Source organism: Heloderma suspectum, chromosome 2, assembly GCF_057233095.1.
Source record: "Heloderma suspectum isolate Gila_16-S chromosome 2, 16-S_ref, whole genome shotgun sequence".
Lineage (NCBI taxonomy): Eukaryota > Metazoa > Chordata > Lepidosauria > Squamata > Helodermatidae > Heloderma > Heloderma suspectum.
This window is the reverse complement of record NC_139459.1, coordinates 161,047,886-161,071,838: the sequence shown is the minus strand read 5'-3', so window position 1 is coordinate 161,071,838 and position 23,953 is coordinate 161,047,886. Positions and strand designations below refer to the sequence as shown.

At 44.4% G+C, this 23,953-nt stretch overlaps 1 protein-coding gene across 1 annotated transcript in view; it reads left to right on the top strand.

Moving 5' to 3' along the window:
- TRPC4 (transient receptor potential cation channel subfamily C member 4) overlaps positions 1–23,953 on the top strand; it is a 193,204-nt gene that overhangs the window by 49,489 nt on the left and 119,762 nt on the right. The window contains exon 2 of the mRNA XM_084835473.1: positions 17,240–17,644. Coding sequence (XP_084691599.1) covers positions 17,267–17,644 — 378 coding nt within the window. The 5' untranslated portion in view covers positions 17,240–17,266. The remainder of the gene's footprint in view (positions 1–17,239; positions 17,645–23,953) is intronic.

Below are 23,953 nucleotides of genomic sequence, written 5' to 3'. Positions count from 1 at the left end.
CAACCCAGTAACACAAGCGACAGGAGAATTGATTTAAGCTCTGCTAGGGTTTCCCTGTGTAGCACCACCTCATTTTAAGATACGAGATCTATTAGGAGATGAAGCAGGGTCTTTAGTGTTCTGGTCCCCACACTGTGGAACACTTTACCCACTGAGTCATCCTGAGCATGTCTGGCAAGATGGGTTGTTTTCTACTCCTGGGATCCCCCCAAAATCAGAAGAAGCTGAGGTGGGGGCATAATGTTCTGTGTAAACATAAGAAAGAAACAATAGGTAAGGTTGTCCATCATGGGGAAATCTGGCCCTTTTGGGGCCCAACAGATCCCCATGACAGACCTGGCTCTGCTTCCATTTGCAAGCTGAGCCATGCGATAGTTCCTAAAAGTGAGGAACTTTGCCGAGATTTTTGGGACAAAATCACAGGCCGATTTGCGCACATTATGGTCATAAATGGTCTAATTGTGCAAATCAAACCATTTATAGCTGTGATTTTGTGCGAATTATGCTATTTATGGCTGTGATTTTGCACAAACTGCAATTTGAGCAACCTCCCCCCCCCCGAAAAATCCATGAGTTGGCCCGACTCGTTGTGTGCTGAGTCGGGCCAACTTGCGGATGATTGAGCTGGGGTCCAGGGAGCCAAGCCAGCAAAAACTCCAACCCCCAAGCAGATTCCTCTGACATCCCTAACAATAGGTGTGGTTATAAGCCAACAGGCAAAACCCTCTCCCCCATGCAGAATGTTCTGCACGAGTCTGGCCTGGAAGACTCAAATATTTCTTACATCCTTGAATCCTTTCAGCAAGAGTTTTTAATTGTATTCATAGTTTCGAACTCACTAGTGACTTTAGGGAAGACACCAGAGCTCAGCCCCCGCTTCCACTCTCCCTCTGCAGTATGGAGATGATAATAATACAGGCCAACCTTAAAGGATTTTGTTTTTGGTAAAGTCTGTTTATCACATATCTCACCTGTCCATTCTCCTAGGAGCTCAGAGCAGCACACATACCTTATTCTCTTTTATCTTAACATCCTTGTAAAGTAGATTAGGCTGAAATATAGTGACTGGCCTAAGGTGAGCCTGAGGGCTGAGGAGGGATTTGCACCCAGGTCCCTTCAGTTGAATTCCAGCATTCAACATGGCAGCAGTTCATATGTTTGGAACTCAGTTTTTCAAAGCAGATTTGACCCACCCAACCCTTCTCCCATGTGACAGTTTATCATGAGGATTATGGAAGCTCTGCTGGATCCATGTGTGTCATGCCAGAGACAGTGTTAGAACAAGGACTCTGGTGAGTACAACCAATCCAAATTACCTGAAGAGGTGTATCACACCATATTCTACAGGGAAGTGGAGCACCCCCTCCCCCGACAACAATAAGCAGAGTCGTTCATCACTCAATATGACAGTCTTTTAAATCCAGACATTCCAACCAATATCTGCATGTTGAGCTACCATGAGGGGAAAAGGCAAAGTTACGCCTTTTGACAACCTGTTTTCAATCACAAAGTGATAGCTGGGTTCTTGAACCATTATGTGAACTCAAGTAGTTGCAAGTAACAAAGCCACGGTTGAGCCCTTAATTAGTCTGAGGTGCTCGGTTTGTTGAATTGTTTTCATAGATACCTCAGGAAGAAATTTTGCCAGACAATTGACTACACCGAGGAGCAGAGAACTAATCTAATTGGCTACTGGTTTCTGCATGTCTTCACCTCATGGAGAAGCTCATTAATTTTTGGAATTCTTGCAGATAGTTCCTCTTTTTTTCTTTTAGCATATTGAATTTCACTTAGAGGACCTCAGGCCCCCATTATTTTGGAAATTTGAAGCTGTAGAAAAGCAGTTACGGCTAATAGTAGAGCTGAACATGGAAGAAATACTAAAAACAGTTTCCTTTCTCTCTGCATGTCACGCTATCAGAGCAGTTTGACATCTCTGCTTTTGTCTCTTGCAGCAGCAATTCCACAAGCAATGAAACACTTTAATTCTGTGTATAATAGGCATTTAAGTAATTTGAGCCTCATGGAGATATACGTATTTTCTAGAGAAGAGATACTGTAAAAATGTATAGTCATGATTAGTAGAGAAGATAGTGATGCAATGTGGCTATAGACTGCTCCCACAGTCTTGTAAGAAGAGTACAGAGAAAGATGGCAAACAAATATATTATTTGTCATTATTTATGAACCCACATTCATAATTGTGGGTTCATAAATAGCCAGACAAATACTTCCACTGAATTTGCTGTGCTTCAGCACAGTCCAAAAGCCCAGCTGCACCATTGCCCAGCCCCTGGCTCCTTGAGTCCTCTACACATGTGCTGGCAGTTGTAGTTCCAGAGCGGAAGAGCCATTTCTAAAATAGCAACTCCCTGTATTTCTGGATAGAGATCCTGCAGGATCTATTTTGCAGAAATACAGGGCGTTATCATTTAAAAAATGGTGTGCCCCCCCCCCCCCCCGAACAACAAGACTGCTGCTTGCATGTGTCAGGAGTGCTCTGGCGGCCTCTCCCAGTAGATTCCAATAGCCAACTCAAGACACAGACGAAAGGATTATTTTCAAGGCTTTAATCCTTTTACAACTTAATGACTCTTTCAGATGCTAATCACCAGCAACTAAGCAATGAACAGCAGAGTAGCCTATGCTCTGAGTAGGCAGTTGATCCCCGTTTGAAGGAGAGTCACGTGAAGACCCTGAACTTATGGGCTAGGGAGAGATCCTCCCTCTTTCCCTTGGGTCCATGGGAGGCGGCCGTTGCTTGTGCGCCAAACGGGCAGTACGCCTCATTTCCGCACCCTCCATCGCACGTCGCTCCCTGCATCTGCGTCGAGCGTCTAGCAAGCCCCCCTCCCGCACTTGCTCACTTCCAGGGTCACTATCTATCTCAGGAATGCTGGCAGGAGGAATCTCTGCCAGGTGCTGAGCCTGTGAGGGCTGAGCTGGCCCCTCTCCCATGGATAGCTGTTCCTTCTCAGAATCCGAACTGCTCAGAGTCTCTGTGGGCTCAGTTTCCACCCTGACAGCATGTTTCCAGAGGGCCCAGGAACTGGCAGTGGCAGTGACTGCGGCTGCTCCCCTGCTGGGGGCAGCCCCCCCCCCAAACAACAAGACAGCTGGCAGTGTGCATCCAAGGGCCCAGGTAAGGAGCGGGGGAGGAAGCAGGATTCGGATGTCTGAGTCCCGCTTCAGCTCCAGAGGCTGAAGCGGGTTAGGGCCCCCCGAAGGGAATCAGGCCCGCCTCGGAAGCCCCAAAGAGGCCTCTGTGGGGGATCGCAGGGTCCATGCACTGCCTTACTACAAAGTGGCATAATAACACTCATATGACCATTCCATGTCCTCCTACTTCTTCTCCAGTCAGAAAACGGTGCGATGGTGTGTGTGTCACTCAAACGCATTATAACTTATAAGCATGGAGGATCCTGTGCTGTATTCACTAGCGTGTGCCACAATAGAGGCTAAAGTCGTTTGAAGAGATACTGGCACAGCACTGACTCAAGCATGGAAGGGGCTTTAGTGTAGATCCTACCTAGTTTCCAGATTAATGCAAGGACAGTACCACAGGAGCTGTGCAATTCCTCACTCATGAAGTTGTCACTCGTTCACCTAGTGCAGGGGTGGGCAGTTTGTGGCCCTCCAGATAATTTGACTTACAGCTCCCATCAGCCCTGCTCAGCATAGCCAGTAGTGAGGGATCATGGGGGTTGTAGGCCAAAACATTTGGAGAGCCACAAGTTGCCCACCCCTGAACTAGTGCAATGTGTCCAAGTTATGTCCATAAGTCATTTGGCTGCATAGTTGCATTCAAACCCAAATTGGCCAATGTGCAATGAATGAAAAGATTTGGGTTCAAATGTATTTATTTTATTTTTATTTAGAATTATTTTTAGACTGTTTTTAAGGGTAGAACCCTCTCAATGTGGCATAGGAGATTAAAAAACCCCAAATACAATAAAAATTTAGTAAATCTATATTCAATCATGAGTGCATCGGTGCTGTGTCTAAAGCAGTTGCATGTGGGGTATCCAGTGAGTCCAAAACCCTGGTAGTATTGCCTGTAAGAGGACGGGGAGGAGATCAGTGACTTGGAATGTGGGGAGCACTGGTAGTGTGTGCAGGCTAATGCTATTACATTTATTCACCATGTGTGATGCATTGTCCAGCGGTTTCAGTGCATCATCATTGTTTCCCGCCTCCCAGCAGAGCAGAGCAGAGCAAGCTGCTCCAGCTGGTCCAGGAACTACAGAAGCAAACAAGCTCACAGAGAGTGAGCGACCAGAGCAAGCGAACAGGGGAAGCAAACAGGAGTTGGCCAGGGGAGTTGCAGTGGTAGAAGAGACAAAGGAGACAAAGGAGACAGAGGCTAAGAGGTAAGTGGGCTGCAGGAAGCCCAGGGGGCTGCCCTTTATCCTTCTGAGTGGCTGTGAGCCACTGAGAGCTCCAACTGAATTGGAGGGGGTGGCCTGAGTACTCCCAGCAGCTGAGTGGGCGGGAAGCTTCAGTTTGTTTCCCGCCTCCCAGCTGAGCAGAGCAGAGCAGGCTGCTCCAGCTGGTCCAGGGACTACAGAAGCAAGCAAGCTCCCAGAGAGCAAGCAACCAGAGCGAGCGAACAGGGGGAGCAAACAGGAGTTGGCCAGGGGAGTTGCAGTGGCAGAAGAGACAAAGGAGACAAAGGAGACAGAGGCTAAGAGGTAAGTGGGCTGCAGGAAGCCCAAGGGGCTGCCCTTTATCCTTCTGAGTGGCTGTGAACTCACCAGGTGCTTCTGAGAGCAAACAGGAGTTGGCCAGGGGAGTTCGGCAGGGGAGGTCAACGGGGAGGCCCCTAACATTTTTTTTCATTTTTTTTTTTTTAACTAACTTTTTTTTCATTTATTTGTCTTGTAACACACACTTCCACACCAGTGGGACTCTGCTTTTAACCTCTACTGAGTAGAGGAGCAGGCACAGGCTAGTCTAGAAAATCACAAAGCTAGACACAAAAAGGGAAAAGAGGCAATGGAAGGACAAGTCTCTCCAGTGGTGGTGATCTGCAAGGTGTGTGCAGTGTTTGTTTTCTTGCCTGAGTGCAACAAGTGCAAGTTGATCACGCTGCTAGAAGAAAAAGTAAGTGGACTGGAGCGGCGACTGTCAACCCTCCGGGGAATAAGAGAACACAAAGAGTTCTTGGACAGAATGGGGGAACTTAGGGATGGCGGAGAATTTCTCCCCGAATCTTCGGGAGGCCGAGCGCCGACGCATTCGGCCGCCCGAAGTTGGTTGGGAAATTCTCCGCCGGCAACCCCGCCCCCCCCCCGGGACGGGACTTACCTTCGGCGAATGTCCCTCTCGGTGGCGGGTCCCGGTGGCGTTTCGGCGGCGGTTTGTCGCGGGCGGGGCGGTGGCCGGTCTCCCGACCGGCTGCCGCTGCCGCCGCCATTGCAAAAAAAAAAACCTAAAGTAAAAAAAAACAAAAACACCCGTGACAGGCTACGTAACGATTAACGTAGCCTATCATGGCTAGATTTCCAAAGTCAGCCATGATAGGCTATGTAAATCGTCATGTAGCCTATCACGGGTAACTTTGAAAAAAAAAAAAAGCGCGTACGGAAATGGAACATTTGCGTTCCTTAGTTTGGCACATCTAGTCTACGTAAAGATTTACGTAGACTACGGCGAAAATAAGGGAACGCTATTTGCGTTACTTTCCTTTTATATTTTGCGATGGCGGTGGCAGCAGCCAGTCAGAAGACCGACCGCCATCGCCGCCCCCGCTGAAACGGCGCCGGGACCCGCCGCCGAGAGGGACATTCACACGAGGTAAGTCCCATCCCGGGGGAGGGGCGGGGGGCTGACAGAGAATTTCACCACCAATTTCGGGGGCCGAATGCGTTGGCATTCGGCCTCCTGGAGATTCGGGGAGAAATTCTCCGCCATCCCTACCCAATAATAGTCTTCAGAGACATGTAGGAAGAAAGCCAGACTATGAAGCACATGGTCTTCAGTGTCTATATGCTAATGCCCAGAGTATGGGAAACTAATAGAACCAACATGAACTCTTAATACAGGAGGGAAATTATGACTTGATAGGTATAACTGAGACTTGATAGGTATAACTGGGTTGCACTGTATGTGAAAAATACATATCTCTGCACAGAAATACAGGAGGAGGAGCTTGGTAGCCCCATCGAGAGCATCTGGATCAAAATAAATGGAGCAAAGAATAAAAGGAACCTGGTGGTCGGAGTCTACTACCGGCCACCCAATCAAGGAGAAGACGAGGATGAAACTTTTGAAAAGCAAATAGCCAATGTTTCAAGGAAGCATGATGTAGTAGTAATGGGGGACTTCAATTTCCCCGATACTTGTTGGGAGACAAATTCTGCAAAACATGGCCCCTCCAGGAAATTCCTGACTTGTGTGGCGGATAACTTCCTCCTACAGAAAGTAGAGGAAGGAACTAGAGGATCGGCTATCCTTGACTTGATCCTAACCAACAGAGATGACTTAGTGGATAAAGTAGCAGCTACAGGAACTCTGGGGGAAAGCGACCATGTTGTACTTGAGTTCTTGGTTCTAAGGGAAGCAAAAGCCGAGTGTAGTCAAACGCGTACCCTAGGGATGTATGAAAGTCACTTACCATTTCGTGGATCTGCTTCGCGGTGGGGGGGAGGCGCTTCATCCCTCCCCCCGGAATCCTCGAAGGGGGGGGAGGCACTTCGTCCCTCCCCCCAGAGTCCTGCCCTGCCAGCTCCACTCTGCGGGGATTCTGCGGAGCCACTGGCTGGCTCCGCCCGCAGCCCGACAACCGGCCGCTGGGCAGCAGGGACGTAAATGGCAGCTGCCGTAGCTGCTGCCGTTTGCGTCCCTGTATTTAACCATGATAGGCTACGTAAATATTTACGTAGCCTATCTATCATGGCAAAGTAAAAAAAAAAATTTACGTAGACTATTATGGCGAAAATAAAGGGGAACACAAATAGCGTAGTGGGCGCTATTTGCGTTCCTTTTTGATTCACCGTTTTAGCCTACGTAAATATTTTTTACGTTTTACGTAGGCTAAAACGGCGAATCAAAAAGGAACACAAACAGCGCCCACTACGCTATTTGCGTTCCCCTTTATTTTCGCCGTAATAGGCTACCTAAATATTTACATAGACTAAAACGGCGAAAAATAAGGAACGCAAATGGTGGCTGCCGTAGCCACCGTCATTTGCGTACGCCGTTGTTGTTGTTTTTTTACCCAGACGTGATAGGCTACATAAGTCTTTACATAGCCTATCATGTCTGGGTAAAAATAAAAGACCAGACTGTAAATGGCGGTGGCGGCATCCGGTCGGAAGACCAGCGGCCGCTGCCGGAGCCACCACTGTCTGGAACATCCGCCCCAGGTAAGTCTCGTCCTGGGGGGGATCCGCGGGGTGGCGGCAGGCCGTTCCGCCACGGATTTCAGGGGGCCGAATGCCAGTGTGGCCTGGCATTCTCCGCCATCCCTAGTGTACCCTGGATTTTAGGAAAGCTGATTTTAATAAACTCAGAACAATGATTAGTAAGGTCCCATGGCAAGCGACGTTAACGAGAAAAGAAGTCCAAGATGGGTGGGAGCTTTTAAAAAAGGAAATTCTCAAGGCACAATTACAAACAATTCCAACAAGAAGAAAAGGTGGAAGACAACAGAAGAAGCCAATGTGGCTTCACAAAAAGCTTAGGGATGACCTGAAAACAAAAAAGGACACATATAGGAAGTGGAAAGAAGGCCACGTAACAAAGGAAGAGTACAGGCAGGTAGCACAGAATTGCAGGGATGGTGTCAGGAAGGCTAAAGCTGAGAACGAGCTGAGGTTAGCGAGGGATGCTAAAAACAACAAAAAGGCTTTCTTCAGCTACATGCATAGTAAAAGACAGAGAAAAGAAATGGTTGTTCAGCTATTAAATAAGGATGGCAAAACGATAACATGGCAAAAGAAAAGGCAGAAAAGAAAGAAGAAGAAAAGGCAATTCTTACTTAGGCTCAATCTTCTCCCAAAAGAGGGTCTATGACACCCCCTGGCAAAGGTGAAGTACAGGCTGAAGGGGCAGGATTGCAGCTTGAGATAGATAGGCATATGGTCAAGGAACACCTCATTACTTTGAATGAGTTCAAATCTCCAGGGTCAGATGAACTGCATCGTAGAGTAATCAAGGAACTGGCAGAAGAACTCTCAGAACCGCTGTCTATTCTCTTTGAGAAATCATGGAGGATGGGGGAAGTGCCAGATGACTGGAGGAGGGGTAATGTTGTCCCTATCTTCCAAAAGGCTAAAAAGGAGGATCCTGGGAACTACAGACCAGTCAGTCTGACATCAATCCCTGGGAAAATTCTGGAGCAGATGATAAAGCAATCCATCTGGAAGCACCTTGAAAACAATGCAGTGATTACTTGAAGCCAACATGGATTTGTCAAAAACAAGTCCTGCCAGACAAATCTGATCTCATTTTTTTATCAATTCACCTCCCTTGTGGACCGTGGGAGTGCTGTAGACATCATATACCTCAACTTCAGCAAAGCTTTCGACAAAGTGCCGCATGATCTCCTGATGAGCAAACTAGCTCCAAGTGGGCTAGATGAAACAACGATCTGGTGGATCCACAGTTGGCTACAGAATCGGACTCAAAGAGTGCTTATCAATGGGACCTTCTCAAACTGGGGAGAGGTAATGAGCGGGGTACCGCAGGGCTCAGTCCTGGGCCCAGTGCTCTTCAACAACATTTTTATTAATGACTTGGAGGAGGAGGTGCAAGGAATGCTGATCAGATTTGCAGATGACACAAAATTGGGCGGGATAGCTAATACTTTGGAAGACAGAAACAAAATTCAAAGTGATCTGGATAGACTGGAGCGCTGGGCAGAAAACAACAGAATGACATTTCATAGGGATAAATGCCAAGTTCTGCACCTAGGAAAAAGAAACCAAATGCACAGTTACAAGATGGGGGATACGTGGCTCAACCACACTACAAGCGAGAAGGATCTTGGAATCGTTGTCGATCACAAGCTGAATATGAGCCAACAATGTGATGTGGCTGCCAAAAAGGTCAATGCTCTTTTGGGCTGCATTAATGGAAGCATAGCTTCCAAATCCCGGGAAGTACTAGTTCCCCTCTACTCAGCACTGGTTAGGCCTCATCTGGAGTACTGTGTCCAGTTCTGGGCACCACACTTTAAGAAGGATGCAGACAAACTGGAGAGGGTCCAGAGGAGGGCAACAAAGGTGATCAGGGGACTGGAAACAAAGCCCTATGAAGAGAGACTGAAAGAACTGGGCATATTTAGCCTTGAGAAGAGAAGACTGAGGGGAGATATGATAGCGCTCTTCAAGTACTTGAAAGGTTGTCACAGAGAGGAAGGCCAAGATCTCTTCTTGATCATCCCAGAGTGCAGGACACGGAATAATGGGCTCAAGTTACAGGAAGCCAGATTCCGGCTGAACATCAGGAGAAACTTCCTGACTGTTAGAGCAATACGACAATGGAACCAATGACCTAGGGTGGTGGTGGGCTCTCCCACACTGGAGGCGTTCAAGACGAGGCTGGACAGCCATCTGTCAGGGATGCTCTGACTTGGATTCCTGCATTGAGCGGGGGGTTGGACTCGATGGCCTTGTAGGCTCCTTCCAACCCTACTACTATTCTATTCTATTCTATTCTATTCTATTCTATTCTATTCTATTCTATTCTATTCTATTCTATTCATCATGTTATTCCAGGGCAGTGCAGCAATTTCCCAGCAGAGTCCAAACCCTTGGACATAGAACATATTAGAATGTTCTATGAAAACGTTTTGGCTTCAGTGTAATTCCCCATTGCAAATCTAGCAGTATGCCTTGCCAGAAGATGTGGTTCGTAGCTGAGGGTGATGTGCTAAAGGAAAACGGCAGAATTCCTAGGAAATTTGGCAGAGACCACAGTAATATGGCATAAAAGGCTTTATCACAGTTTGTATTAGCTTTACTCTGTAATATGGAATGCTAAGCTCTTCTCTCTTATGCTGCTTATTAAAATATTTCTTTATCCATAAAGGGATTTCTGATGCAAATAACACATCCATAAGGAGTAGTTTTTAAATTGTAGGACCTAATTTAGAATGAACAATTCTGAGAACAAAATACATGTAGCTTTTAAGCAGGTAAGACAGCTGTTTAGATTAAGAGAGGGAGGGAGTTGAGAGACTGTGAGATTTCCGTGTGTGTGTGTGTGTGTGTGTGTGTGAGAGAGAGAGAGAGGGGGGGGGTGATGTAATCTCTCTCTCTAAGGACTTTTCTACATGAGGCATTTATTGTGCGGTCATCATTCCCTACTCACAGTTCTCTATGGGTTATTTAGATGACATCATGACCCTCCAGTTTCAGTTCTGTGTCTAACCAGCTCTTTCGGAGAGTTTGTTTAGAGAAGGGAAAATATGGCATTTAATTGTGAAAGCAAAAGAAAGCCCAATTTCCTCTTGTGTATTTGTGCTATTCCACTATACCATAGTGCCACTTAGAAGTTATGTAGTGGAAAACCAGGAAAAGAAATCCTCCTTGTGTAGTGCTTGGATCTCAATTCTGTGATAAACCGAAGGTAGATACAGTGGATTAACAGCCTCATGTAAAAAAAAGCCCTAAGTGGAAATACAGTGAGACATCTGAATTCTCCATAAAAATCAAATTATGAAAAAAAAAAATTTACTTGTGTGATTTGACCTGGTGTGTTTACAGAGCACATGACAATGGGCCTCCCAAGGGGCTGCGCATCATCTGAGTGGTTTGTGAACATGCTGGGAAGCCTAAACAAGGGGGAAAGGATCTATATATATGGGGAGCAATATGGGAATGATTAAGGAGTTAAAAACAACTGTAATGTAAAAGTTTATAATAGAACTTTGATTGCAGACCTACAAATGCCACAGCTTTTTCAGATTCGTGACATGCACGCATCTTCTCTTTAACACGTGAGCGTGCATTATATGATAAAAAGCAAATTCCTCTTCTCTAGATGTGATGTAATATGTGAGAAGTTACCTGTGTCTTTAAAACATGAAATGGAAATACACCCCCAGCAAAAAAAATACTGTGTAAACAAGTATTTGACATGCAAAGTGGCTGACACCTCACATTACACTAATTCCATTTGCCAGCAGAATGTGCAAAAGCATGATGGAGAGAAGATAATTGAATTCCTAGAATAATATGTATTAATCAGGAGGGCAACAATTGGATTTTTTTTTTAATGGAAATGTTTCCCATCACTATGGAAACAATTATCACATTGCACTTGAATCATGAATCTACTTAATTTATAATGAGGAGTGGCTGCAACAGTTACTTTTTAATGTTCTTTTTAACTATCATCCATCTTGAGAAATATGGGTCATAGGTCAAGTAACATGGCTGGGATTTGACAAATGGATGTAACATTTAGTCTTCATGTAAATATGGTCGTCTTGTTTCATGGATTAATATTTCATCAGTATTTTATGGTATTAATATTTGGTGTGAGTTGTGCTGAGGGCCTTAATGATGGGGAAATGGGATTTAAATTTAAAGTAATAAAGGAGACCAGCTAAGAACATTTTAGTAAACTACTGATCTGGAGAAGACATAAGCACCCGAATCCAAGACTTTGCTCTGAACTAGCTTCTTTTCTCCTGTGTCAATCCAGAATGGGCTCCAACCATGCCTACAGGGAGTGAGTCACTTTGGCTGCCTTGTGGGTGGGGACTTATTTATTTAAAATTTTTGGGTGCAATCCTATGGGGATAGGGGGCCGCCTCCGAACTCGGAGGCAACCTCCTATTCAATGCAGGGCAGGAGAAGCATGGAGGGGATCCCCCCTCCGATTTCAGCTGTCTAGCCGCAGGAAGGAGGAGCAGGGGAAGCAGCTGCTGGATGACACATAGGATGTGTCGCACCGGCATTTCTGCCTTCCCTACCCTGGAACACCCTGTTTTTGCCACTCCACGCTCCTTCCGAGCGCAGAGCGTGGGGCTGTTCTTCACTGCCTGCGAGGTGCTGTGGTGCGGGAGGGGGAAGGTTGGTTCTCTGGGAACCGACCTCGGAGCGCGGGCTCTGAGGTTAGTTCCCAGAAACCGACATACGCTATGGCCGTCTAGCTGCTGACTAGTGGCCATAGGATTGCTTCCTTCTTGGCTGCCTTTCAGGGCAGAAGCGTTCTCAAGGCGGCTTACAGTAATAAATGTTACAGTACAGTATGCTTCTAATAGCTCAGTGATGGTGGGAACACATACTTTGTATGCAGACGGTCCCAGGTTGACTCCCTGGCATCTCTGTGTAAAAGGATCTGGGCTACCAGACACCGAGACAAACTATGCGTTCAATGTAATGAACATAATGAACTTAGTGTTCTATAACTGCCACCTAAAAAAGGATCACCACCTAATGTTCCACTGAAGGGAGAAAGTTTTCCTACATAAATATGATATTGACTTCCAATCTACACAGCCCTCTCGGTTCAGACAGCGAAGATTTCTGAAAAGGCAGGCCAGCTTGTCACCTGGACTGGTGTGACATTTCTTCTTGACCCTGTTATTTATTTTTGAGCAAAAGTACAGAGAACAGCAAGGAGACAATTGTAGGAGTCTGGGAGATGGTAAGGAACAAATAAAAGCATCCCAAACTCTTGCGGAGGGATGCCAGTGCACACTTACACCATTCGTCCCCAACTTAGCCCATGAGTGGAATATGAGGAACAGCTGAAATCTTTTCTTAATTTCAAAAGGGTTCTGGCAACTTGGCCTAATCACATGTCTAGTGCTGCATTTGTGCACAAACTCGGTTGATTCCCCAGCAGGTGCCTTCTGCTCCCAGCGTAGTGCAGATGCAGTAGGTGTAGAGTCAAGTGCACTGTGGCTGCTGAAGCCCAAAGGTGTCCCTTCAACAAACACACACTCGAACTCTGCACATTTGAAAAACAGACACAAAAATAAGTCCTGATTTCTGTGTGTGAGGAAAAACCCAAACTCATGCAGAACTGGGATGGAGTGAGCTTAGCAGTAGAAAACTGAGGACCTCGGTGAGATTGAGATTTGCAAATCTGCCCATCCCTAGGCACTAGGTTATTTTCCAACAAGATAGATGAAAAAGAATAAGAGTGATAAATCTATACATTTCAACTAGAGAATTTGTCAATTTCAGAAGAGATGGATGTTGTTTAAATGTTTGGCCTTTTAGCATATTTTAACAGGTTTCAAGGGCTGGTTAGAATAATTGATTTAATGATTTGTGTATTATGCAAAGTTACTTAACCATCTGTAAAACCAGGAAAACGCATGTCATATTTGAAGGAAAATGTCAAAATTTGTCGTTATAATTCTGGCACTGAAACGTTTGACCAGCTGCTGAAATGGATCATTTTAGTTAATATAGAAAATCAAATACACGAAATTCCTTTTACCAACAATTTTCTACTTGTAGGCAAAAGTTAGATTTCTTGCCAGATTGTGTGGGATTTGCACAGATTTACAGTGTAACCACTTCAGAAAAGTTTCAAATACATAAAATTGTCTTCATTTACTCAATGACACTGCCCCCACCCCCCAGTCAGTCATGCTATTAATTCCCATTAGAAGGAGTTTGGTTTTTTTTACAATTTGGCACCTGATTTAATGTGGCCTGCCAAGATTTGCAGTGGTATTTGAAAGATGGATTTGGTTTTACAATAGAAAGATGCAAACTACATTTTAGTGCCATGGGAAAACTATCTTTTTTATTTTAGTCCAGAGAATTACTTTAAGGGTGCTTCCACATTAGAGCCCTTCAGTGCAGCAGAAGCATAGCTTCTCCACAATTAGCTCAAAGTGAAATAGAAGCTCCACACAATACTTAATAATTAAGCCAGTATATTATTAAGCGATGCCTGTTTCCCAAGGGCCAAGGCCCTTCCATGATATCTGTTCACAGGTAAGTTCCATTCAGGAGCAAAGGTCCTTTCTCATGCTTCCTGTTTGCAGCTTTGGCCCAATTTATTGATTCCTTTTTATGTGTGCTAGAGATAGGGTGACCACTTACACCTTGCAAAAAAGAGGAAATGCATCACCAAAAAAGGGGACAGAAGAGGACACTGGTTTGTATAAATGTTGTATATGCTCATCCATATGTATAGGTGCAAATTTAGAAATAATTACTGCAATTCAAATAGATCCCGTGTGCCTGTTCAGTGCTGACCAGTCCAGGTGCTAACTGTTGATGGGTAACTTTGAGGCCCCTGCTGCACTCCTATCTTATGGTTCTTTATTTTGAAACCAGACTTGGACTGGACAACCCTTCAAATGGAGGACTGTCCTCTGTAAAGTAGGACATCTGGCCACTCCAACTGCAGATTAATAATGAATAGTCTATTTGCCCCTTGAATAGCTTCTCTAAACTGCCCCATTGCCAATTTCTCTTCCATGTGGACTTTAATTACTGAGGAGGCTTTAATTATTGATTGATTCTGATTATTTTAAGGCTATTTATATTTTGGAATTTAAAAACAGACAAACAATGAGACTTCCCCATGGGCAGAGAAACTGGCATTGGGGCAATTTAGCAGAGCTATTCAAGGGGCAAATGAGAGAATATTAATTACTAATCACCCAGCCTGGACCAATGGGAAACAATACAATTGGCTGAACTCGCAAGGAGGAAATGTTCAAGTTATAGGGACAGGAGCCCTGAAATACCTCAGTAGCGCTTTACCTGTCCACACAGAACAGCCTGGTATTGCAGTTGCATTTTTATCACCTAAATAAATAATGTGTTTAAAATATGGGAGTATTACATAGAAAACACTGTGATGCAACGGGCTTAAACCCCAGATTTCCCTCTCATTTAGAGCAACTGATACCATATTCCTCAAAGGTGCTGGAAAGTTTTCTGCAAAGGGTAACCATCTCTTCTTCTGTGTGTCATTTCATATTCTTGACTTCAACTACATCCAGGGGCTTCTAAAATATATATTGTTTAAAATATTGAAATATTTAAAAATCCATGCATTTTAGGCCAGACTGGAGAAATCTGTAAAAAACAAACAGTAGATTTCTCACATATCCCTCCATATCCTATCAATTACTGATTGAAGACACACATTCTACTCTTCCAAAGATTCATGTGAATCAGATGGGATGACTTGGCAGTTTCATATACTGATAGCACAGGCAACGAGATAGAACCTTGTGGGAACCCATTGCTCATTTGTTCATGCAAGGGGGGAAGTTTCTGTGACTATCCCCCTCCGTCTGTAGCTCCCCACACCATATCCTGCCATTTCCAAAGGCTCCCCAGCCCCCAAGAATAGATTGGTGATGGTTGGCATAGGAGGCTGCAGAGGGAAGGGAAATGGGAAAGCACTGTTCTGTGAATGTGAACTTCGTTCATTGATGGAAAATAGGATCCAATATATTATCTTATGTAACCCTTACAAAACCCTATAAAGTAGGCTGATATTAACACCCCCATATTGCAGATGGAGTCTGAGGCTAACAGTGTCTTGTCTAAGGTCACCTGATATGTTCATAGGAGAGGTGAGATTCAAATTCACAGCTCTCAGACCCTTAAACACCACAACACAAAAGCAGTTCCCAGGCACGTGCATTTGGCAGGGAAAAGGCTAGCCAGTAAAATATAGTTCCAGTGGAATAAAGTTCTGAAGGCAAGATTGGAGGGAGTAAAAAAGAGAACTGGAGGATACAAGAGGTTGTATGTACAACCTCATAATTTGATGGTAAAGGAGTGAGGAGGTAGGTCAAGTTTTTATGGTGCAGCAGCATCTAGGCCATAGCATATCATAATAAGATTATGCTTCAAGCAGCCATCTGTACGTTTCCATTCAATTCATACATTAAGAAGTCAGCAACCAGATCCCACAAGTTCCTAATGACTTAAAGGAATGGAGACATTAATTGGAATGAGATTTCTAGAAATAATTTTTCTAAGGATGGTGTGAGGGAAGAGAATTATTACATAAATTTATTTTTTCGATAATTAAAATTCTTATTATTAAAATTATTATTATTACATAAATCTTGCCTATCAAAAACTATTTACTGGATGCAGCCAGGTATAATTTTTCAATTCGTGATAATTCTCTAATTGAATCATGTTTTTCCATAAGTACATATGCAGCATGTTTTATCTGAAAATATTGAAAAAAACTAGGGGTTGGATCCAGACTTGTGTTCTGCAGAATTGTGCTGACACTGGAAGAAGATGCCAGGGTGGCGGTTTTCTACAATCCCCCCACCACCCTGCAGCCCCAGCAGCATATCCCATGCTGTTTCAAGGGCTGGGGGACTGCCCAGAGCAACATGGGAACTGGCACAGGGGGAAGTGGGAAGCAGAGAAAATGACCACACCACCACCTTTCTCCAGCAATCAGCCTTCACTGGATCTAGTTCCTTTGGTAAATGGAAGGAGCCCTTCCATTCACAGAGTGGCAGCAAGTCTTGATCGAGCCCAAGGTGAATTCAGATTCAACTTTTGTCTTATTTGTTCAAAGGTAGTAATTTTATATTTTTATCCTGTATAAAACTCCTCACATTGTTCAGACCTTTTCCTTCCCAATCAGAGGTATCTCCCAGTACTTCTCTTATTAATTTGTTCATTATAATTACATAATGTGAGTGGTGATAAAACAGGATGTTTTACTGTTGTATGATTGCTTGTACACAGGGACTGACAAATAATATATATCCAAATCATGTTTCTTATAAAATCACAACGCATTAGTTAGGATGGATATAGCCTATTTTGTTCATACCATTCTACCATTGTGTTTTTAATCCTATCCTAAGTGTTTGCAAGTTTACGAGGTTCATAATATTTCAGAAACTACTGAGATATTTACCTCTCCCTTTTTCTTTGCATGACTTAAAATTGGCAGTGCTATTTTAGGACATTTCCTGTCCCATGTAAAATTAATTTCTCAGACCCTGCCATTCTTTTCGCCTAGATCTTTTAACTTTCAAGTGAATTTTAATTAACACAAATTAAATCCTTGGGATTACATTAATTTTAATTGCAGGTATTCTCCTCTATCCAAGAAAGGTTCATGGAAGGTTCATAAAAACAAAGTTTAAGTTTCTTTAATCTAAGCATTAATTGTATGAAAATACCATCATGTTTTTTGTCTTCTTACTGCTAAATATATGCTGCTATTTCTGTGAAATTTGGCTGCTACAATATTGATATACTCGCTATGTTGCGTTCCAGGAATGTGCAGCTGATGAATTCTTTCTTTTCTATTGTAGAGAGACATGATTAGGGTGGTATAAACTATGGCCCAGTTCTATTACAAGAGAAGCGTCAATGCCCCTTATAGAGATCGCATCCCTCTTCGCATCGTACGAGCTGAATCTGAACTTTCACCTGCTGAGAAAGCCTATTTGAGTGCGGTGGAAAAAGGAGATTATGCCAGCGTGAAGCAAGCTCTGGAAGAAGCGGAAATTTATTTCAAGATCAATATTAATTGCATCGACCCCCTTGGAAGAACAGCTCTCCTCATTGCAATAGAAAATGAGAACCTGGAGCTCATAGAGCTTCTCTTGAGCTTTAATGTCTATGTTGGGGATGCTCTGCTGCATGCTATCAGGAAAGAGGTGGTTGGAGCTGTCGAGCTGCTGCTAAACCACAAGAAGCCCAGTGGGGAAAAACAGGTACTTGGGGAAGTGTCCAGTTTGTGAAGTAGTGCCCATGTCCTCTGCCCCCTATCTCAGAGGACCAGTAGGATTGATTATAATAATAATTTGTAAAGGTTTAAGAAACAGAGTATTGCACATGAAGGGCACCTAATCTACCACAGCTTGCTTGTGTTGCTGTGTGTTTTTTAAATTCTTAAGGGACTAAGACTGCAATCCTATACCTATTTACCTAGGAGTAAGCCCTACTGAACTTAATAGGATTTACTTCTGACTAGACACATAGCGGATTCCTCTGTGCATCAAGGTTTTTCTGTTTGGAATTAAGAACACTAAAACTCATGTCTTTGTTTTCAGTGGCTATCTGAGGTGAACTAGTTGCCAAACTAAAGAGGGAGGCAGTGTTTATCTGACATTTGAGGATTATGGGGAGTTTTCAAAGATAAACTGGGGTGGGGGCATTTTCCCTTCCCAGCACTGAGAGAGGCTGAGCATGTAAAAGGGCTTATCTCTGTCCTGCACCTAATCAGAGAAGAGCTTTTACCTCTTTTGGTGCTAGGGCCTGGGAGAGCGGGTGGGGCCTGCGGAAGATGCTTGGCAGGCAGGATGGGAAAACAAAATTCCATGGGCTGCATTCGGCCTGAAGGCTTTAGAGCATCAAGCAGCCTGCACTTGTCCAGGCCCCCATGTACCTCTCTGTTCCTACTTCCAGTGCAAGTAGTTTGAGAGCTGGAGCGCTTGGATAGGAGTCAGCCATTGGATACTGTGAGGTGAGGAAGGGAGCAGAGGCCTGTTGTGAAGTGAACAGATTGCCACATTGAAAATTTGAAATGCATGTTTCCAGAACGGGTGTTAGCATGGCAGAGGATTGTACCAGATTATACTGGAGTGGTACTATGGAGGATTATACTAGAGCACTATGGGAATCTGATCTGTGCCCTATGCTCCCCATGCCTCCAGTGTGCAGGATTACTTTGTTATGATTGGGAGAAAGGTGGTGATGGCAGGGGGACTGGAGGCTGGGATTGTGGTAATAAGCAAGGTGTTGAGTAGCACCGACTGTACAGCAAATGCTTTTCCCTATCAGTCATAGAAATGTTGGAACGAGTGTTTCCGATTATAGAGAAGCTCAGCATACATATAAAATAAGTTCTGTTCATTTTCAACTGTCTGTGCACTGGGACCAGAGATGTAATATAAACTCAGCATCTTTAGATGTTGTGCAAGAACATTTTTGTGAAGAGGATTAGAAATAGATGTAGGTTTCTGTTCTTTTCATCTGCTTCAATTTTCATACATTATCAGTGCTGTGTTAAAATATTTAAATTAACAGCACATAGAAATGTCTGGAGGCCTTTCACAGTGCATACAGTATCATTTAATTACACTATCTTGTTCTCACTGCAGATTCAGTAGTAAAAGATGAATAAAACGTATAATTCATTTCTGCAATTTCATAATAAGAGCTATATATCGTATAGTGAAAGCATTCAATGTACCATCCCTTTTTACTATTTTCTCCATCTCTACATTGCCATGCAGTCTGAACACAGAGGAACAATAGATTTCCCTTTACCCCCCCCCCATCTTTCTTTTTTGAAGGAGGTAACAGCAGAGATCTGTGTGTCCTCTTGTCATCTCCTGCTTTTTAAATGTCATTCAGATAAAAGGTACTACATTACCTGTTTTGCATTCTGTAATTTTAGAGAAGTCCGCAAACATTTATCTGTGGCCGCAAACTCCTGTATTAATTCTACATAAACACTCCCCTCCACCCTGACAGAACCCATTATGAACCCTGGGGCTCTACAAAACCCATGAAACACTTTACTCTTGGGTTCTGTATATGCCATAGTTTTTCAGGAGTGCAGAAAAAGCATGGAATGGAATGTTGGAGACAGGACACAGTTTCCTGAACATTTCTTTCTGAAATCTCAGAGACCAGGAGAGGGGCTGAATAAGAGTTCCAGTGATTTGGGAGGGTTCTTCAATATCTCCTTGACTCTCCCCTGACTAGAAGAAGCAGAATGAATGATGTAAAACAGCAAAAGTTGCAGAATAAGAGAAATACATGCATGCAATTTGCCTTGGATTGTCCCTTGACTCTCCTTGTGTCCAGAAGAAGCAGAATAACAGTGCAATCCTATATATGTCTATTCGGAAGTAAGTTGAGTCCAATGAGACATATAGCTAAGCATATATAGGATTGCAACCCATAAGAGAAATTATAGAAATGTGCTCAATTTGTGTATTCTGCACATCACAAAATTCAGCTTTTCTTGGGTTGCCAGAACATTATTATTATTATTATTATTATTGTTATTGTTAATATTATTAATTTAAAGTAGAGCATACACTTATGTGAAGAAACTGCAGAAAATTAAACTTTGGAGAAAAACAGAAGGCACATTGGTTCCCAAAGTTAAGCACTTTAGGCCGCAATCCTAACTAGATAGGCAGCTGCCTCCGAACTCGGAGGTGACCACCTATCCAAAGCAAGGTAGGATCCAAAGCAAGGGGATCGTTCCCTCCGCACCTCTTCTGCCTTGCTATTTTTCGCTAGACAGCCATTTTCGGCTGTTTAGCAGCAGGGGGGGGCAACCGAGAGAGGAAGCTGCTGTATGCACAGCTTTGCTCTCCCTGCCCCGGAACCCCCCCACCCTGCCCCTTTTCTGTCGCTCTGCGCTCCTCTTATGAGTCCAGAGGACGGGGCTTCTCCGCACTGCCTCCAAGGCAGTGCGGACGAGGAGGAAGGTCAGTTTTCCGGGAACTGATCTTGGAGCGTGGGCTCTGAGGTTGGTTCCCAGAAATGAGCATATCCTATGGCCCTCTAGACAGTGTGTAGCAGCCATAAAAGCCCCTTTGATTTCACTGTTGGAGAGTTAAGCTCATGCTTCAAGGTCTGTCACTGATATCAGTTATACAAATGCTTAACCTGGGCTGGAGATTCCTCTATTAATTTTTTTTAGTTCAAGTAATTAGTACCCAGATGTTCCAACTTAGTACCCAATATGTTCCAAATTGAAAGATACAATCTTTGGGGCACGAAAAGACCTATAATGCTGGCATAAATGTAGCCTAGAACCCTCAAAACAATATGAGCAGCCCCAACCTGCAATTACTAAGCATGCATCAGTAGGGATGTACGAAAGTCACTGACCGTTTTGCGGATCTGCTTTGCGGTGGGCGGGGAGGCGCTCCGTCCCTCCCCCCGGAATCCTCGATGGGGGGGGAGGCGCTCCGTCCCTCCCCCCGGAGTCCTGCCCAGCCAGCTCTGCTCTGTGGGGATTCTGCAGAGCCGCTGGCCGGCTCCGCCCGCAGCTGGACATCCAGCCGCTGGGCAACAGGGATGCAAATGGTGGCTGCCGTAGCCGCCGCCGTTTGCGTCCCTGTATTTAACTGTGATAGGCTATGTAAATATTTACATAGCCTATCATGGCAAAGTAAAAAACAACAACGCGTACGCAAATGGCGGCGGCTACGGCGGCCGCCATTTGCGTTCCTTATTTTTTGCCGTTTTAGTCTACGTAAATATTTATGTAGACTATTACGGCGAAAATAAAGGGGAATGCAAATAGTGTAGTGGGCGCTGTTTGCGTTCCTTTTTGATTCGCCGTTTTAGCTTATGTAAATATTTACGTAGGCTAAAATGGCAAACCAAAAAGGAATGCAAATAGCGCCCACTACGCTATTTGTGTTCCCCTTTATTTTCACCATAATAGTCTATGTAAATATTTAAATATTTCGCCGTAATAGTCTATGTAAATATTTACGTAGACCAAAAAGGCGAAAAATAAGGAACGCAAATGGCGGCCACCGTAGCCGCCGCCATTTGCATACGCCGTTTGTTTGTTTGTTTTTAACCCAGACGTGATAGGCTACGTAAGTCTTTACGTAGCCTATCACATCTGGGTAAAAAAAAAAAAAAGGCCAGACTGCAAATGGCGGTGGCGGCAGCTGGTCGGAAGACCAGCCACCCAAGCCAGCACTGGAGCCGCTGCCGTCCGGAACATCCGCCCCAGGTAAGTCTCATCCTGGGGGGGATCCGCGGGTTGACGGGGGGGGGTGGCAGGCTGTTCCGCCACTGGCATTCGGCCTCACTGAAATCCGTGGCGGAATTCTCCGCCATCCCTAGGCATCAGCAGCTCCTTTAACCAGTAAAGTGGCAAAGCAACTCTTGCCATTGCCGAGGAGCTTGGTATGTGCAGAAAAGGGAATGAAGCAAAAGGAGAGGGTGATGCTGAAAATGGAAATACAAGAAAGAATGAGCAGGAAGCCTATTGCAAGACAGGACGGATGCTTGCTGCTAGGATACTATAGCACACTCTGCGCTTCTCTTGAATCGTGAGAAGCTCCAGGGGCAGCACTACCCAGATGAGCGTACTGGAGACTTTCATTGGTTTTCTAACATTTGCTTTATTTACAAGTAGGGACAAACAGTAGGCACTTCTACATGGCAGCAGATGGCCCTAGGGCCACCACCAGAGAGAGAGAGGTCCTACACCCTGCAACATCCCTTCATTAGGGATGTACAAAAGTTCCTCCACGGATCTCGAGGAGGCTGAATGCCAGCGCATTCGGCCCCCCAAAATCGGTGGCGGAACGGCCCCCTGCCCACCCCCGGGACGGGACTTAACTTAGGCGGATCTTCCTGGCAGTGGTGGCTCCGGCGGCAGCGACCGGTCTTCCAACCGGCTGCCGCTGCCATTTCCAGGTAAAAAACAGCAACAACAAAAAAAGTGATAGGAGCCTATCACGGCTAGATTAAAAAAAAAAACGTGATGGGCTACGTAAATGTTTACGTAGCCTATCACGGCTGATTTTTTTTAAAAAACAAAAAAACGCGCGTACGCAAATGGCGGCACCCATCGGCGCCGCCATTTGTGTTCCGTATTTTGGCACGTCTTAGTCTACGTAAACATTTACGTAGAATTAAGATGGCGAAAATAAGGAACGCAAATAGCGTAGACGCTACGTTATTTGCGTTGCCCTTATTTTCGCCGTCTTAGTCTACGTAAATGTTTACGTTGTTGCAGAACCCAGAGTCAGAGACACCACGGAGTGAAGGAAAAAGAGATTCTTTAACGCGCGGGCTTAAGGCTGGAATAATTTCTAAAGAGCCAGAAGCACCGAAATACATCAGCACATTGTTTTTATAGACATTGTGACACATATGAAATGGCTCCTCCTCCCCCTCCCGTGTGGGGTTGCAGTCCTCAACATTTCTTGTCCTAGCACTATTGTTTATAATACAAGAACTGGGTTATAGGGTAGCCATGATAAGGAGAGAACAGAAGAGAACAGCAGAGAACAAGATATACAGTTGTATGACCTTTGACAAGATAAGGAATTCCTGTGTCTCGTCAGCTTACAACAATATATTCAAGGGAGAAAGAGCTCAGCAAGAACATGAAGCATGAGACTGCATGAGGCTACTTAGTCTGACCCCCGATATGGCTGCTACATTCCCCCCTTAAATGCATAATTTCATTACAATTATAGCATTTCTGATAACTATACAAAGCTTTTTGTGACATACATATTACTTAGCCTCTTGTTGGGCTATTAGAGCGTAGAGGGCAGCAGTTTTATTAGCTGAGACATAAAACAGATTGGTTAAACAGCGCATAAGACAAGGAACGCAGAGACATTAACAATATCTCTATGAACAACACTGGTAGAATTAGGATGAACAATGCTTCAAGCCAGCTAAGATCTGGAAGCCAAGGGGTTAACTAATTGAGCTAATTGTTTTGTCTTACTGTTTTGTTAGCCACTATATTGTGCATCTTGTTGATCTGTTCATATACAGCATTGCCATTATCAGTTAAGTTAAAACAACAGAGCTTTTGGTGTGTCTCACAACTTAAATGATGAAGAAGGAAGAGGTAATTTATACCAGCTCTATTTTCTAGAACTGCACCTCTTAGATTACGCAACTCTTTATTTAATAATGACAATGCTCGTGAGGTGGCATTTATGCTTTTGGCTAAGCTGCAAGCTAACCAGTTGATCTTTAGACTATTAGCCAAGGCTAAACCTGGAACCCCAACCAGTGACATTGCTAAGGCCAATTTTTCTGAGTCAGAATATAACTTCATATGACTATTACAATTTTTAGTTAGTTGGAGTGCTCGAGGCTGCCGTTGATGGATTTTCTCGGGCCACAGGGGAAGAATTGGCACCAGTTCAATTGGCGGCTGAGGCAACATGGGTGGTTATTAGACAAGTTGGCAGGAATGAATGACCAAGTGCAGGAACTACATGTCTAAAACTATCTATGAGGCAAAAGTATGTGGGCATCATTAAAATATATGTTTTGAATTT